General features: G+C 50.4%; 1 protein-coding gene across 1 annotated transcript; it reads left to right on the forward strand.

Moving 5' to 3' along the window:
• The first annotated feature begins 25 nt into the window (after positions 1 to 25).
• On the forward strand, positions 26 to 5,563 carry IL12B (interleukin 12B). Its single transcript, XM_040078480.2, has 6 exons — positions 26 to 110; positions 902 to 1,177; positions 1,957 to 2,074; positions 2,957 to 3,150; positions 3,878 to 4,020; positions 5,447 to 5,563. Exons 1-6 carry the CDS (start codon positions 26 to 28, stop codon positions 5,561 to 5,563), a joined length of 933 nt encoding a protein of 310 aa, XP_039934414.1.
• The last annotated feature ends 6,456 nt before the right edge of the window (positions 5,564 to 12,019 follow it).

Here is a 12,019-nt window from a genome sequence, read left to right on the forward strand (position 1 = left end):
GTTTTTGGTTTTTTTTTCCTTACAGATGTCTCACCTCCTCTGTGCCTTACTGTCCTTGTTGTCCTTTGCTGCCCTACTGGAAAGTGCCCAGTGGAAACTGCAGGAAAATGGTAACGAAGTCTCTACTTAGACCTAAAATTTTGGAGTTATAACTGTGGCCACAAGCACAGAATTTGTTAACTCCAGTATCTTAGGCCAAAGCTATGTGTTTATTTGTTTGACAAAAATTAATTGGAGTTAATGGAAAAATATTTAAAAGTCCTAAAATGTCTTCCAACAGCATATTTGCAATTTTTGCATTAGCCGCTGTTTTATTTCCCATTCCTTCTCCTCATGTTCAAAGTCTCACGGCCAGGATGCAAAAACTGTGACTTGGGGAACAGCCCTAAAAAAAACCAAGGGAAGAATTTATTGAGAAAAAGAAAATATATTTCTGAGTAAAACTTAAAACCTAGAAATAGTTTATCATTTTCTCTGATAAAGAACTTAAATGTAAATCCATTTGTAAAAATACAGGGTAGGTAATAAAGAATTATTTTGAATAATTTATCAGAAAATTGGTTAAATTGAGATTGCCCCCTCTTTCAATGACTTTCCCCCATATCTTTACTTTAAAAGGAATATTTATCCCGGGGGTTCCCTGGGAGGGATTCGATGCTGACAACTGCAAATCTGTTGGTAGCACTGAGAGTAAACTTTGAGTTTGATGATTCCCTTTGCCTGTGTCCAGAGGGATTTAGGAGACTCCAAACCTCCCAGAGCTGGGTATTTTCTGCCAGTTTAGATCCCGTGTTTGGCAGGTTTCTCCTCCCTTGAGGGAGAGCCTCAGAGCTGAAGGGCTCAGCCCCAGCTCCCCCCGCTCCCTGGCAGCAGCTCCTGATTTTCCCTTTGCCGTTCCCAGTGTTGGTCATCGAATCCCAGTGGGACGCCCAGGCCCCGGCCACCGCCGTGGAGCTCCGCTGTGACACCTCAGAGGAAGCAGTTTACTGGGAAAAGGGCTCGGATTGGAGGCAAGAAGGGAAAACCGTGACGGCCTGGGTGAAGGAGAGCCCGGACGCCGGCAACTACAGCTGTCGGAGCCAGGAGAGCGAAGAGCTGCTCGGCTCCAAACTCCTCCTCATCGCCAGAATCAGCTCCGAGGGGAAGATGATGAGGTGGATCCTGAAAAGCTTCAAAGGTACGGCCCTAAAATGCTGGGATTGTCCCAGCTCCGCTCCCTGCAGGCTCTGGGAACGCCTGGGAAATGTCCTTGCGATGGGGGTCCCCTCAAAAGCTTTGCTGATGGGGGAGGAAAATCATCGCTGCTGTGGCTCTGGGCAGTGCAGCTGAGGAGCAGCGCAGGGATTGGGTGCCATTGGATTTATCTGGGATTTATTTGGGATTTATCTGGGATTTATTTGGGATTCTCTGGGCTGATAGGGTGGAGGGATGGGAGGAATTGGTTTGGAAAATGAGGGCTGTGTGACAGCACCCAGGGCAGGGCTGGAGCTGTGCCAGGGCAGGTTTGGGTTGGATTTTGGGAAAGGTTCTTCCCCCAGGGCACTGCCCAGGCTCCCCAGGGAATGGGCACGGCCCCAGAGCTCCAGGAGAGCTTGGACAGCGCTCCAGGGATGCCCAGGATGGGATTTTGGGGGGTTTGTGCAGTTGGACTCCATGATCCTCATCGGTCTCTTCTGGCTCAGGAGATTCCAGAATTCTGAGATTTGCCAGAACCAGGGTCTGACCCAGGTTTGAAGTGCTCATTTGGGCTTCTCCATCCAGGACTAACCCTGGGACAAGCCTGGGAGCTTTTGCATTTTCTGCACGAACCTCACTCATCTGAGTCTCGTATTTGAGTCCCTCATGGGACTGCCAAGGAACCTGTGAATTTATGAATTGTTTCTCTCTGCCTTGGCCATTTTGCCAAAGAAGAGTAAATAACTCCTGCTTTCCTTCTTTCTTTCTTTCTCTGCCTAGAGCCCAAGGATACATTTTTGAAGTGTGAGGCAAAGAACTACTCTGGAATTTTCACATGTTCCTGGATGACAGAAAATAACAGCCCAAATGTGAAGTTCACCATCAGGAGCCTGAACGAGTAAGAGCTTGTGCCTCCCTTCACCGCCCCACAGAGCGGCCCCTGGGGTTGCTCTGCGGGGGATTTCAGGCTGTTAGGGGCAGGCAGATGGGGGGAGATCTCTTTTCCAAGTCTGAACATCCCCAAAATGTTTTGAGTCACTGCTGGGACAAAGTTAACTTAATAAGGGCATGGAAGTGGCTCAGAAATGAATAAAGCCGTGAAAAAGGAATGAGTCCAAGTGGGCTGGAGTAGCCACTGGGTAACTTAAGCAATAGCAAAACAGTTGGTGGAGGGCAGAGAGGAAGTGGAGCCACAGCAGAAAGAACCACAGCTCGCAGCGCAGAGGGGAGTGGGAGGCTGCCCCAGCGCAGAGCACATGGCCCCTGACAAGAACCCTGCAGAAACCTGCAGGGAAATGTGTGCTGGGAACCCTGGGGGGATTTCCTGCCTCCCACTGCTCCAGGGGGGGTTCTCCAAAACAGGGAGTGCTCCAGCAAAGGTCACTCGGGCCTGCTGAAGGAGAAACATCTGCCAAGGGTTCAGGTGGCCGAGAGCAGAAACAGCGTCAGAGCCAGGCAGCGCTGCGGGAGCTTTTGGTGTTCGTTTGCCAGGGGAGACTCCTCGAGCCTCATTTCCTCAGCAGGGCTTGGGAGAGGGCAAAGGGACAAAGGAGGAAACTGGAGCTTGCCATGGGATGGTGGAAATGAGGGATCCTGGCTTGGGTTTAACTATTATTCCCTTCTGCTGAGGCTGGGATTTGACATTAGTACATCCCGCAGCTCTGGGCTCTGCGGCAGGCAAACCAAACCCTTTCCTGACCTAACACACGACGTTGCTGCGCTGGCAGCACATTCCCAGGACACAGCAGCATTCCCAGTGCCTCTCCCTGCTGTGTTTCAGCCCCCAGGGGGACGTGTCCTGCAGCAGCCCCGTGGCTCTCACCCAGGGCGCCCTGACCACGTACACAGCCCAGTGCCACAAGGAGAGCTTCTGTCCCTTTGCTGAGGAGCACCAGCCCATTGACATGTTCCTGGAGGTCATCGATGAGGTGGAGTACGAGAACAGCACCGCCAGCTTCTTCATCAGGGACATCAGTGAGTAGCCCAGGAGTGGGGGTTTGAATTCTGGGCTCTGTTTTGCTGCTGCTGCCGGTGGAAGTCAGGGCTCAGCCCAGCCCTGGGAATCCCTGCCCTGTGCTCTGTAAATGGCCACCAGGCCCCAGTTACAGGAACAGGGGGTGCCAGGCCGGAGCAGGATGAGGAAGTGAAGCAGCGGCGTTCTCCTGGCTTGTGACCTCCGGTGCCCCGACACCCACAGGTCCCTGAATGTCCCCAAGGGATGGACGTGGGAAGGGCTCCGTGGGACGAGCCAGAGAAAAATCCAGCAGGCTCCTCTCTGAGAACTGGTCCAGGCTGTGGATGTTTCCCTCCTCACCCATTCCTGGAGGAGCAGCCCGGGCAGGCTCACAGAAAGGGACAGGAATAAGAGGGCACAGGAAAATGAGGCAGCATCCTCAAGAAACAGAGGTTTTCCTAAATGCATTCATGGTCAGCAGGTGCTGAGGATATTCCTGTGTGTCCAGCAGAGCCCTCTGCAACCCTCCAGGCCAGAAAAAAAGGAGGCTCTTATCCAGATTGAGTCTAGGAATGTGCTTAATTTTCCATAAAAAGCACCCGAGGCAGTTGTTACACCTCGAGTTTACTCCTCTCTTAACCTGGAGGCTCCCAAAGCTCATTCCCATCAAACCATCACCAGTAACACACCAATATGTGACATTAAATTGCTAACAGGAATGAATTCCCTCTGTGTTCTCTCTTGCAGTAAAGCCTGACCCTCCCCAGTGTCAGTACGTGGCCGCCAATGGAACAGTGACCTGGACATACCCCAGGACCTGGAGCACCCCAAACTCCTACTTCCCTTTGACTTTCAGGGTCAAAGTTAAAAGCACAAGGAGATCCAAAAAGGTATAAACACAGCATTTGAGACACAGTTTTCTTGCCTGGATAGTATAAATAATTGAAGTTTTGGAAGCAAGAATAATGAACTGAAATTTAAAAATTACAAAAAAAAAGAATAAATGGTGCTGAGCCCCCAAAATGGCAAATTCTATCCCGGCAGAAAAAACCTTTCCCAGGTCCGTGAGCAGGAAGATCCCTGAGGCAACTGAGGACAGAAAATCCTGCCCAGCATTGCACGGCTGTGTTTACTAATTCATTAGGAGGCTGTGCAGGGCCTCCTGTGGGAAAATCCCAATTTCCAAACCCAGAACCCCAGGATCTGTGACACGAATTTCCTCCTACATTGCTCACACCTGGGTAGCTCAGACTTTATGGGTGGACTGGAAATGAGAGATCAGTGACTCCCCTGGAAGCATTTCTATGGAGACTCTTTTCCCTTCGATTCCCAGTTAATTCATGGAATTAATTAACGGTGAGAGGGTTAAATCTCCAACGTGTGTCCAAACTGCTCTTGACACACAACGGCCTGGCTTGGAAAAGAGCTGGGAAAGCGCTTGAGCAGGGGGCAGCTGACCCCAGACCCCCAGTGCTGCCCCTCCCCGGGCCAGCGCTGAGGGAAGCGGATGGAATGCTTATCCCGGTTTTCCAGGGGATTAAACCAAATCAAATCAAAGTATGTTTCCTGCTGGGGCCGGGATCCAGCCCGGACCAGCAGATGGGGCCGTTCCCCCGGTGTTTGCTCCCCGATTTTGGCTCCTCCAGCACTTCGGGAGGGAATCTGCTGGGGCTGGGGATGATTCCCGTGCCACCAGCGGGGATCCCAGCGACACCGAGAGCAGCAGCTCCTGGGTTTTAGGGTTCCCGAGCTGGGAGGAGAAGGAAAAAGAGAAAAAAACCCCACAGATAAACAAACGATCCTTTAATGAGTGTTTATGTTGGGGGTTTGGATCATTTAGAACACCAGTGGGTTTGGGTCATTTAGAGCACCAGGCTCAGTGGGTTTGGGACATTTAGAACACCAGGCTCAGTGGGTTTGGATCGTTTAGAACACCCCTCTCAGTGGGTCTGGGTCACTTTGGGACACCACCCTCAGTGGGTCTGGGTCATTTTGGGACACCCCTCAGTGGGTCTGGATCATTTAGAACACCACCCTCAGTGGGTCTGGGTCATTTTGGGACACCCCTCCGTGGGTCTGGGTCACTTTGGGACACCCCTCCGTGGGTCTGGGTCAGTGGGAGCACCTCCCTCCGTGGTCCATGGTCTCTCCGGCCGTTTCTGCTGAGCTCCGGTTGTCCCAAGCGCCAGGACTCTGGGAGCTGCGGGTGCACTCGGAGCCTCTGTGCCCCGGCTGGGGCTGGGTGCCCCTGGGTGCTCTGCGGTGGTTGTGCCGCCCTGCCCGTGCTGAGGGAGCTGTCCCTGTCCCTGTCCCCAGGAGTACAACACCGACGAGCAGTCCGTGCCAGCGCCGGGGCCAGCAGAGGTGTGGGTGCAGGCCAGGGACCGCTACTACCTCTCCTCCTGGAGCGAGTGGTCCTCGCTCTGCAGGTAAGGGTCCACCGAGGGCGCCCGGGAACTCCTGCTCTGAGGAGCAGAGGTACATTCACGTGTAAATTCACGTGTAAATTCACATATAAATTCGATTTCTGATGTTATTTCACAGATAACCGGTGAGGGATCCAGGAGGGTGGCACAGCACTCCTAGAGAAAGCAAAGAATGAATTAGCACAAGAGCAGAAGCACAATTAGAAGGAAAGTTTCCATTTGAGATTCTTGACAAGTCATAACTTTTTTTTTTTTTTGTATCAGTTGAATGTGGTCCTGATTTTGGCAGCTCCTAAACTCCCCAGATTCCAATTACACTTTTTAGCATCCATCATGTTACATTAACATGACTTTGACAGATCGCTGGCAGCTATTGTTGTATGCCCTGCATATTATTATTATTATTATTATTATTATTATTGAGCCTTTATTTGTTTCATATTTATTTATTTATTTATTTATTAATCTAATTAGTATTTTATTTATTTGTTATTTATTTATTAATTGATCGAGTTAGTATTTATTTATTTATGTATGTATTTATTTATTTATTTGTGTATTTATTTATTTACTGATTGATTTGCAAGGCCAGTGGGTGGCAGTTGCTGTTCAATCCACTGCCCGGGATAACCTCTTTGGAAAGTCACTTCCCGAAGGAACCGTTTGAATATTCCATTATGTAATGGTTTAGCTCTTTCTTTACTTAATATTTGTTTGCATTTATTTCTGTGGGACTGGGCAAGCACAGAAAGCCTCGGGTGCCTGAGCAGCAGGGTGTGGTGTGTCCAGGCCATCCTCATCCTCCAGGATGCTGGAGTAAAGAAGGAATTGCAGGTGCAGAGCCCTGGGGGTGTTTCCTGCTGCCCTGTGTCAACTCTCTGTGCCCACAGTTCCTGATGCCCAGCTGGAGAACGCTCCATGAGAGATCCTCTGGGAGCACTGGGAGCACTGGGAGCACTGGTGTGAAGGCAGCTCTGAGCCTCCTCTCGTCCCTCAGGAACATGGGAGGAACTGGGAGCCAGGAGCTGCGTTCATCACCTCCTACACAACCTTTTTCCATGTGGCCCTTCCCCAGGATTTTCCACACAACCTTTTTCCGTGTGGCCTTTCCCCATGATTTTCCAAGATCCAGGTGTGCCCAGGGCATCTCCTGCAGCGGAATTTGGTGGCAGTGGAATGAATTCCACAGGAATTCACCCAAGGGCCCCAGGGCAGCTGAAAGTGCACCCCCAGGGTCTCAAATCCCCCAGGCCCAGCTGGGAGCTGGGTTTATGGGAACGTTCATGATCTCAGGAAATCAGACTTTTAGAACAGAGATTTTTGTAGCCCACTTTGCACCACGGTGTGTTGGTGTGTCCACAGAACCTCAGGGAAAACTCCTGCTCCGAGCTGCTCTGAGAGTGAGCTCCCAGCTCTGGGAGGAAGCAGAAGCAGGAGTTGAAACCTTTGCATTTTTCATGGAATCCTGGAATTGTTTGGGTTGGGAGAACCTTAAAGCTCATCTGTTCCACCCCTGCCATGGCAGGGACACCTCCCCCTGTCCCAGGGTGCTCAGAGTTCCTTCCAACCTGGCCCTGGACACTTCCAGGGACGGATCCTCGGTCAAGACACTGAGCCCTGACTTCCAGGAGGGCAAAATACTCTGAAATGCCCTTGAGGGTTCAGGCCTTAACCTCTGACACAGAATCACTGACATGAAAGTCTTTCATTGCAACCACGCTTCCTTTCTCCCAGTCTTTGCGATGGGTGGTAATTTAAAATATTTAAACATTGAAAATGTGTGAAGTATCTGATATTTCAGAAAACTGTTGATAATTTATTTACAAGTCCTGTTAATATTTCTTAATATTAAGTTTACATGTCTTATTTTGGCTATAAAGGCAACTTATGTGCTTGTTTACAAAGGAGCTAATAATAAATACACTGAAAACGAGAAAATTTGGTTTATTTGTGATCTTTTAAGAATGGTTTGTGTCACTCTTCCCTTTTGTACCAGAGGATCAGACACTATTTCTGTCTCAATGTCTTCAGGGCAAATTAATTATTCCTAATTAATAATAGCAAATTCCCAGCCTGTAAAACTGCACAGGATGAGCCAGGCAAGGGACCAGGGTGTGACAGCAGGATCTGCTGAGCCCTGTCCTGCAGGAGAGGAGAACTCTGGGGTTCTTTGTGCTCTCCAGCTTTGAACTGAGCCCACCTGGCCCAGACCTTGAGGTTGCTCGCTGGTTTCAGAGGTCACAGAACATTCCTGACCCTCAGGGTTTGGACCTTGGCACTCTTGAACCCAACCCCTGAAACCTCTCCTGAGCCTGGGCCCAGCCCAGCTGCATTCTTGGAATATTCAGCTGAATTTGGTGTCCTGACAAAACCTAAATTGATCTTTGCCTTCAGAGTGTGCCTTCCCGTGCCACGATGCCGTGAGATGAGAGAAGCCTCCCCACAGGATTCCTGGTGGGGATTGGGAGCACCCAGTGGGGGAAGCCACTGCGGGGCTGAGTTTATTCAGGAAAATAACAAAGCTCAGCTCAGAGCTGCCCCTTTCTCGGCAGGAATTGTCAGCTGGCTGCTCTCTGAGGCTGAGGTTGGCTCTGGTCCCCAGTTATCCATTTCCTGGCCTTTCCATGGATCCAAGCGCCTGTGCATGTCTCCTCTGGGAATTGTCAGGCTCCCACCTCTGTCTAGATTGGATAAAGAGCAAAAAGTATTTGCTGTGGTGGCTCCACACACAGGAGATCGCTTTCTAACCTACTCCATCCATCCAAGAGCACAATAATTGATGTGTCAGCCAGTCCTTGGGCTTCTCTTCCTTCATTCCTCTCCTTCCTGCACTGTAAATAATCTGGAAACCTCTGGATAAATGTCAAATGCACAGACTCGGGCTGCACAATGTACAAAATTCCTCCCTTCCCCCCCCAAAAATAAATCCAAACAGCAACAAACCTTTGGACTGCCAAATCCAAGCTTCTGACATAAAATTTTAGATCTAATTTATTCCCAAGAGAGAAGAGTCGTTGACTGTATAGAAACAGTATTTTTTCTGACATAAAATTTTAGACCTAATTTATTCCTGAGAGAGGAGAGTCGTTGACTGTACAACACCAAGGTTTTTCAGCTGGCCCGGCTCCTTTTTCCATGCCCCACCGTTTCCTGGGAATCCGGCTTTCTCTTCATCCCCATCACTCAACCCCTGGCTTTGGGTTCTGCTACCACACCTCCCTGAATCTGCTCTGAGCAGAGCCTGACTAATTCCCCGCAGGGCCTTCTCGGGGTGCTGCTCAGCTCCAGGAATGCTTGACGGATAAATAGTCCGCGTCCTTAATGAGGCACTAATTGGTCGCTGTAGGGATTTGGTGTTCTCCAAGAGCTTCAGCCCCTGGAGCCGGGCAAGCAGGCACTCGCTGAGAGCAAAAGGTGGGGAAAGCTGATGTTTAATGAGGGGTTCTGGGGGAGAACACAGATTTCAGGTGCAAATGCTTCATTTCCACCCCTTCTCGGTGCTGATCTTCCTCTCGCCCCTCTTCGTCACGAGTTGTAGCTTCTCTTTTGGAAACGTTTTATTTTTAATCAAGGGAAAACCAATGCACATCCTCCAACCTTGTTGGGAGCCATGAAAAAAGCCCGAGACCCTTCTTGAAATGTCACTTTGGCTTTGGTGACACAGAACGGCAAAGCCCAAACACCGGGGAATCGCATCTTGAGGCGATTTCAAACCAGTCCTGCTCAAAGCTGTTAATGCTTTGTTTTTGTGAAGAATCAGCTCAGGCCCATCAATGGAAGGATCCTGAGGTGCCTGCAGGACACCGGGCACCGCTCCTGGCACCGCGCCCCAAGGGGATCAGGAGGCGCAAAGGAACACAAAGATCAGCCCCAGCCTTTGCACAGGGTTTATTTTTAATTTCTGAGACAACACACGGGACCTTCAGCAGGGCTCTGGCCCGACACCCGCCGTGCCGAAGAAAAGCTCCTTTGATGTCCCACGGGGAGCTGCCCTTCCCCAGGCAGACACCCGAGGGCTTTGGCACGGCCCCAGCAAAGGCTTCTCCAGCCCTGCCTTGAGCAAGGCTTCAAAATCTGATGTTTTAATTGCACCTGGGCGGACAACCCTGAGCCACCCACCCTGCCCGGGGTGGGGGATGAAAACACCCGGCATCCCGGGGAGGGGAGGTCCCACCGTGACCGCGGCAGCCCCGGCCGGACCCTCCCGGTGACAACGTGGCTTTTTTGCCTTCTCCACGTGCTGTTTGTCAGCTCTGTGGATGCCCCGCTTGGGAGGCTCTCCACGGATGAGTGGGAGCAGGTTCCTGCTCTGGAATGCGGCCAGGGAACATCCTCCCATGCGCTTAACTAATGACCTGCTGCGGCAGCATTTTTGGCATCCCAGCGGCGCTGCAACCAGGGCACCCAGACTAACAGCAGCATAAAATTTGGAATAAATAATAATTGGGAAAATTTTCTTACCCTCAGAAAGACGCATGCTAATATTCTACCACACGTAACACCATGGAATTGCTTTTTCTTCTTCCAAAGATCAACTTGGAGGGATAAGAATAGGATAAGAATTTGGGAAAAAACCAACAAGATATAATGGCAAAGTAGAAAATGATGGGAGTTTCACAATTAACTCGCAGGTGTTCATGGGCTTACTGATGGGGCCAAAATTACACTCACAATTCTTCGATATAAACTATTTATTTACCATATTTACCCTAAATTTCAGAATGAGTTCAGCAATTAGGCCTTACTAACCCAGCTTTGGGAAGCAGCTATTCCTGCACACATCCCAACATTCGTTTTCCAACGAATCTTTTTTCCACCGGAGTTCAAATCTCTCCATTGTGGCGCTTCACTGCCCATGTTTGCTCCGTCAAAGATTAATTTATGAGGACAAAGATGCCCCAAGGTCCCTGAAAATGCCAGCAACACTCGACATTCTATGGGAATGCCAGAACCAGTTCCATTGGAATGGCCCACGGAGGTCACCTGGATGCCCACACCCTCTGTGGCCACTTTAGAACAGACCCATTTTTAATATCTCCAGAGATCTCTGTGGATAACCTGTCTCCAGGGTTGACTCCTCTCGTTGTGAAATTTGTTTTGCTCCCATCTAATTGGAATTTCTCTCCCTGCAATTTGCTCTGTTCCCTCTTCCTTTCACTCTGCAGCTCTGGCTCTGGCTCCTGTTTCCTCTGTCACCAATGAGGCTTTTCCTCCTTCTCCAAACAGAGCCAACCTCTTCTCCCAGGTTTTCCTCCTGTTTCACCCCCCTCAACTGCTCCTTCGCTGGCTCTGACCCAGCATCTCAGTGCCAGGGAACCCAGAATTGTCCCAGAACAGCAGCTCCAGCCTCGCCGGTGACACCTTGGGAATCACGGACTGAAATTCAAGGGCAGAGCTGGAAAATCTCCCCTCAAGAACAGAGCAGAGAGAGGTTTGTGTTCCCTGAGAGGGATGGAGTGGGACGGGATGGGATGGGATGGGATGGGGTGGATGGGATGGGATGGGATGGGGTGAGATAGGGTGGGATGGGATGGGGTGGGATGGGATGGGATGGGATGGGATGGGGTGGGATGGGATGGGATGGGATGGGATGGGATGGGATGGGATGGGATGGGATGGGATGGGATGGGATGGGATGGGATGGGATGGGATGGATGCTGGGGCTGCATCCCACGGCACACTGGGAGCCCTGGGCTGGGGCCCTTTCCTCGTTCCGGGCTCAGGATCTGCCAGGATCTGTCAGGATCTGTCAGGATCTGTCAGGCTGCAGTTTTACAGTGCCAGGACATCCCCGAGAGCTGTGTGTGCTCAAAACTCTTCAGATCAGGAGGAACTTCCTGATGGTTTGGGTTTTGCTGCTGTTGCCTAATTGCTCATAATTGTCCATCAACCAGGGACGTGTCCTGAATACTCCCCATGAGTTCCTGCATGTTCCCTGCCGGGCTTTTCTCCAAAAAAGCTCCCCAGAACACAAAGTCACTGACAGCCCCAAGCAGAGGGATCCAGACCAACCCCACTCTGCCTTTTCCCCTCTCAGCCTCACAGGAACACATGTCCAAATTAAGGAAAAGGAAAAAAAAATTAGAACTAAACCGCTGAAGGGGTTTCAAAAGATAAAATTCCAGGCCTCCAGCTCCAACCAGATCTTTGCTCATCCTGGAATTTGGATTTGATGGCATTTATGTTTTTCATCTTGTCAAGTGATGAGAAATTAAGCATTTATTAATTAGCTATATTCTTTAAAGACAAAATTATTCATATCCCTCTCAGGATGAGTTAGAGGAGCCCAAGGCTTGCCTGGCCTATTGAAATCTTCTCTGCAGGAGCTTTCAGGCCCTTGTTTTACTGGAATGAACACCTCTGACCCCAGCCCTGCACGGTGAGAAAGCCCTGGGCTACCCTGCAGTGAGGGAAGGTGATCACTGAAATACTGGGAACTGTGGGAATTGTGGGAACACTGTGG

The sequence above is a fragment of the Hirundo rustica genome, chromosome 14 (genome assembly GCF_015227805.2).
Source record: "Hirundo rustica isolate bHirRus1 chromosome 14, bHirRus1.pri.v3, whole genome shotgun sequence".
Classification (NCBI taxonomy): Eukaryota; Metazoa; Chordata; class Aves; order Passeriformes; family Hirundinidae; genus Hirundo; species Hirundo rustica.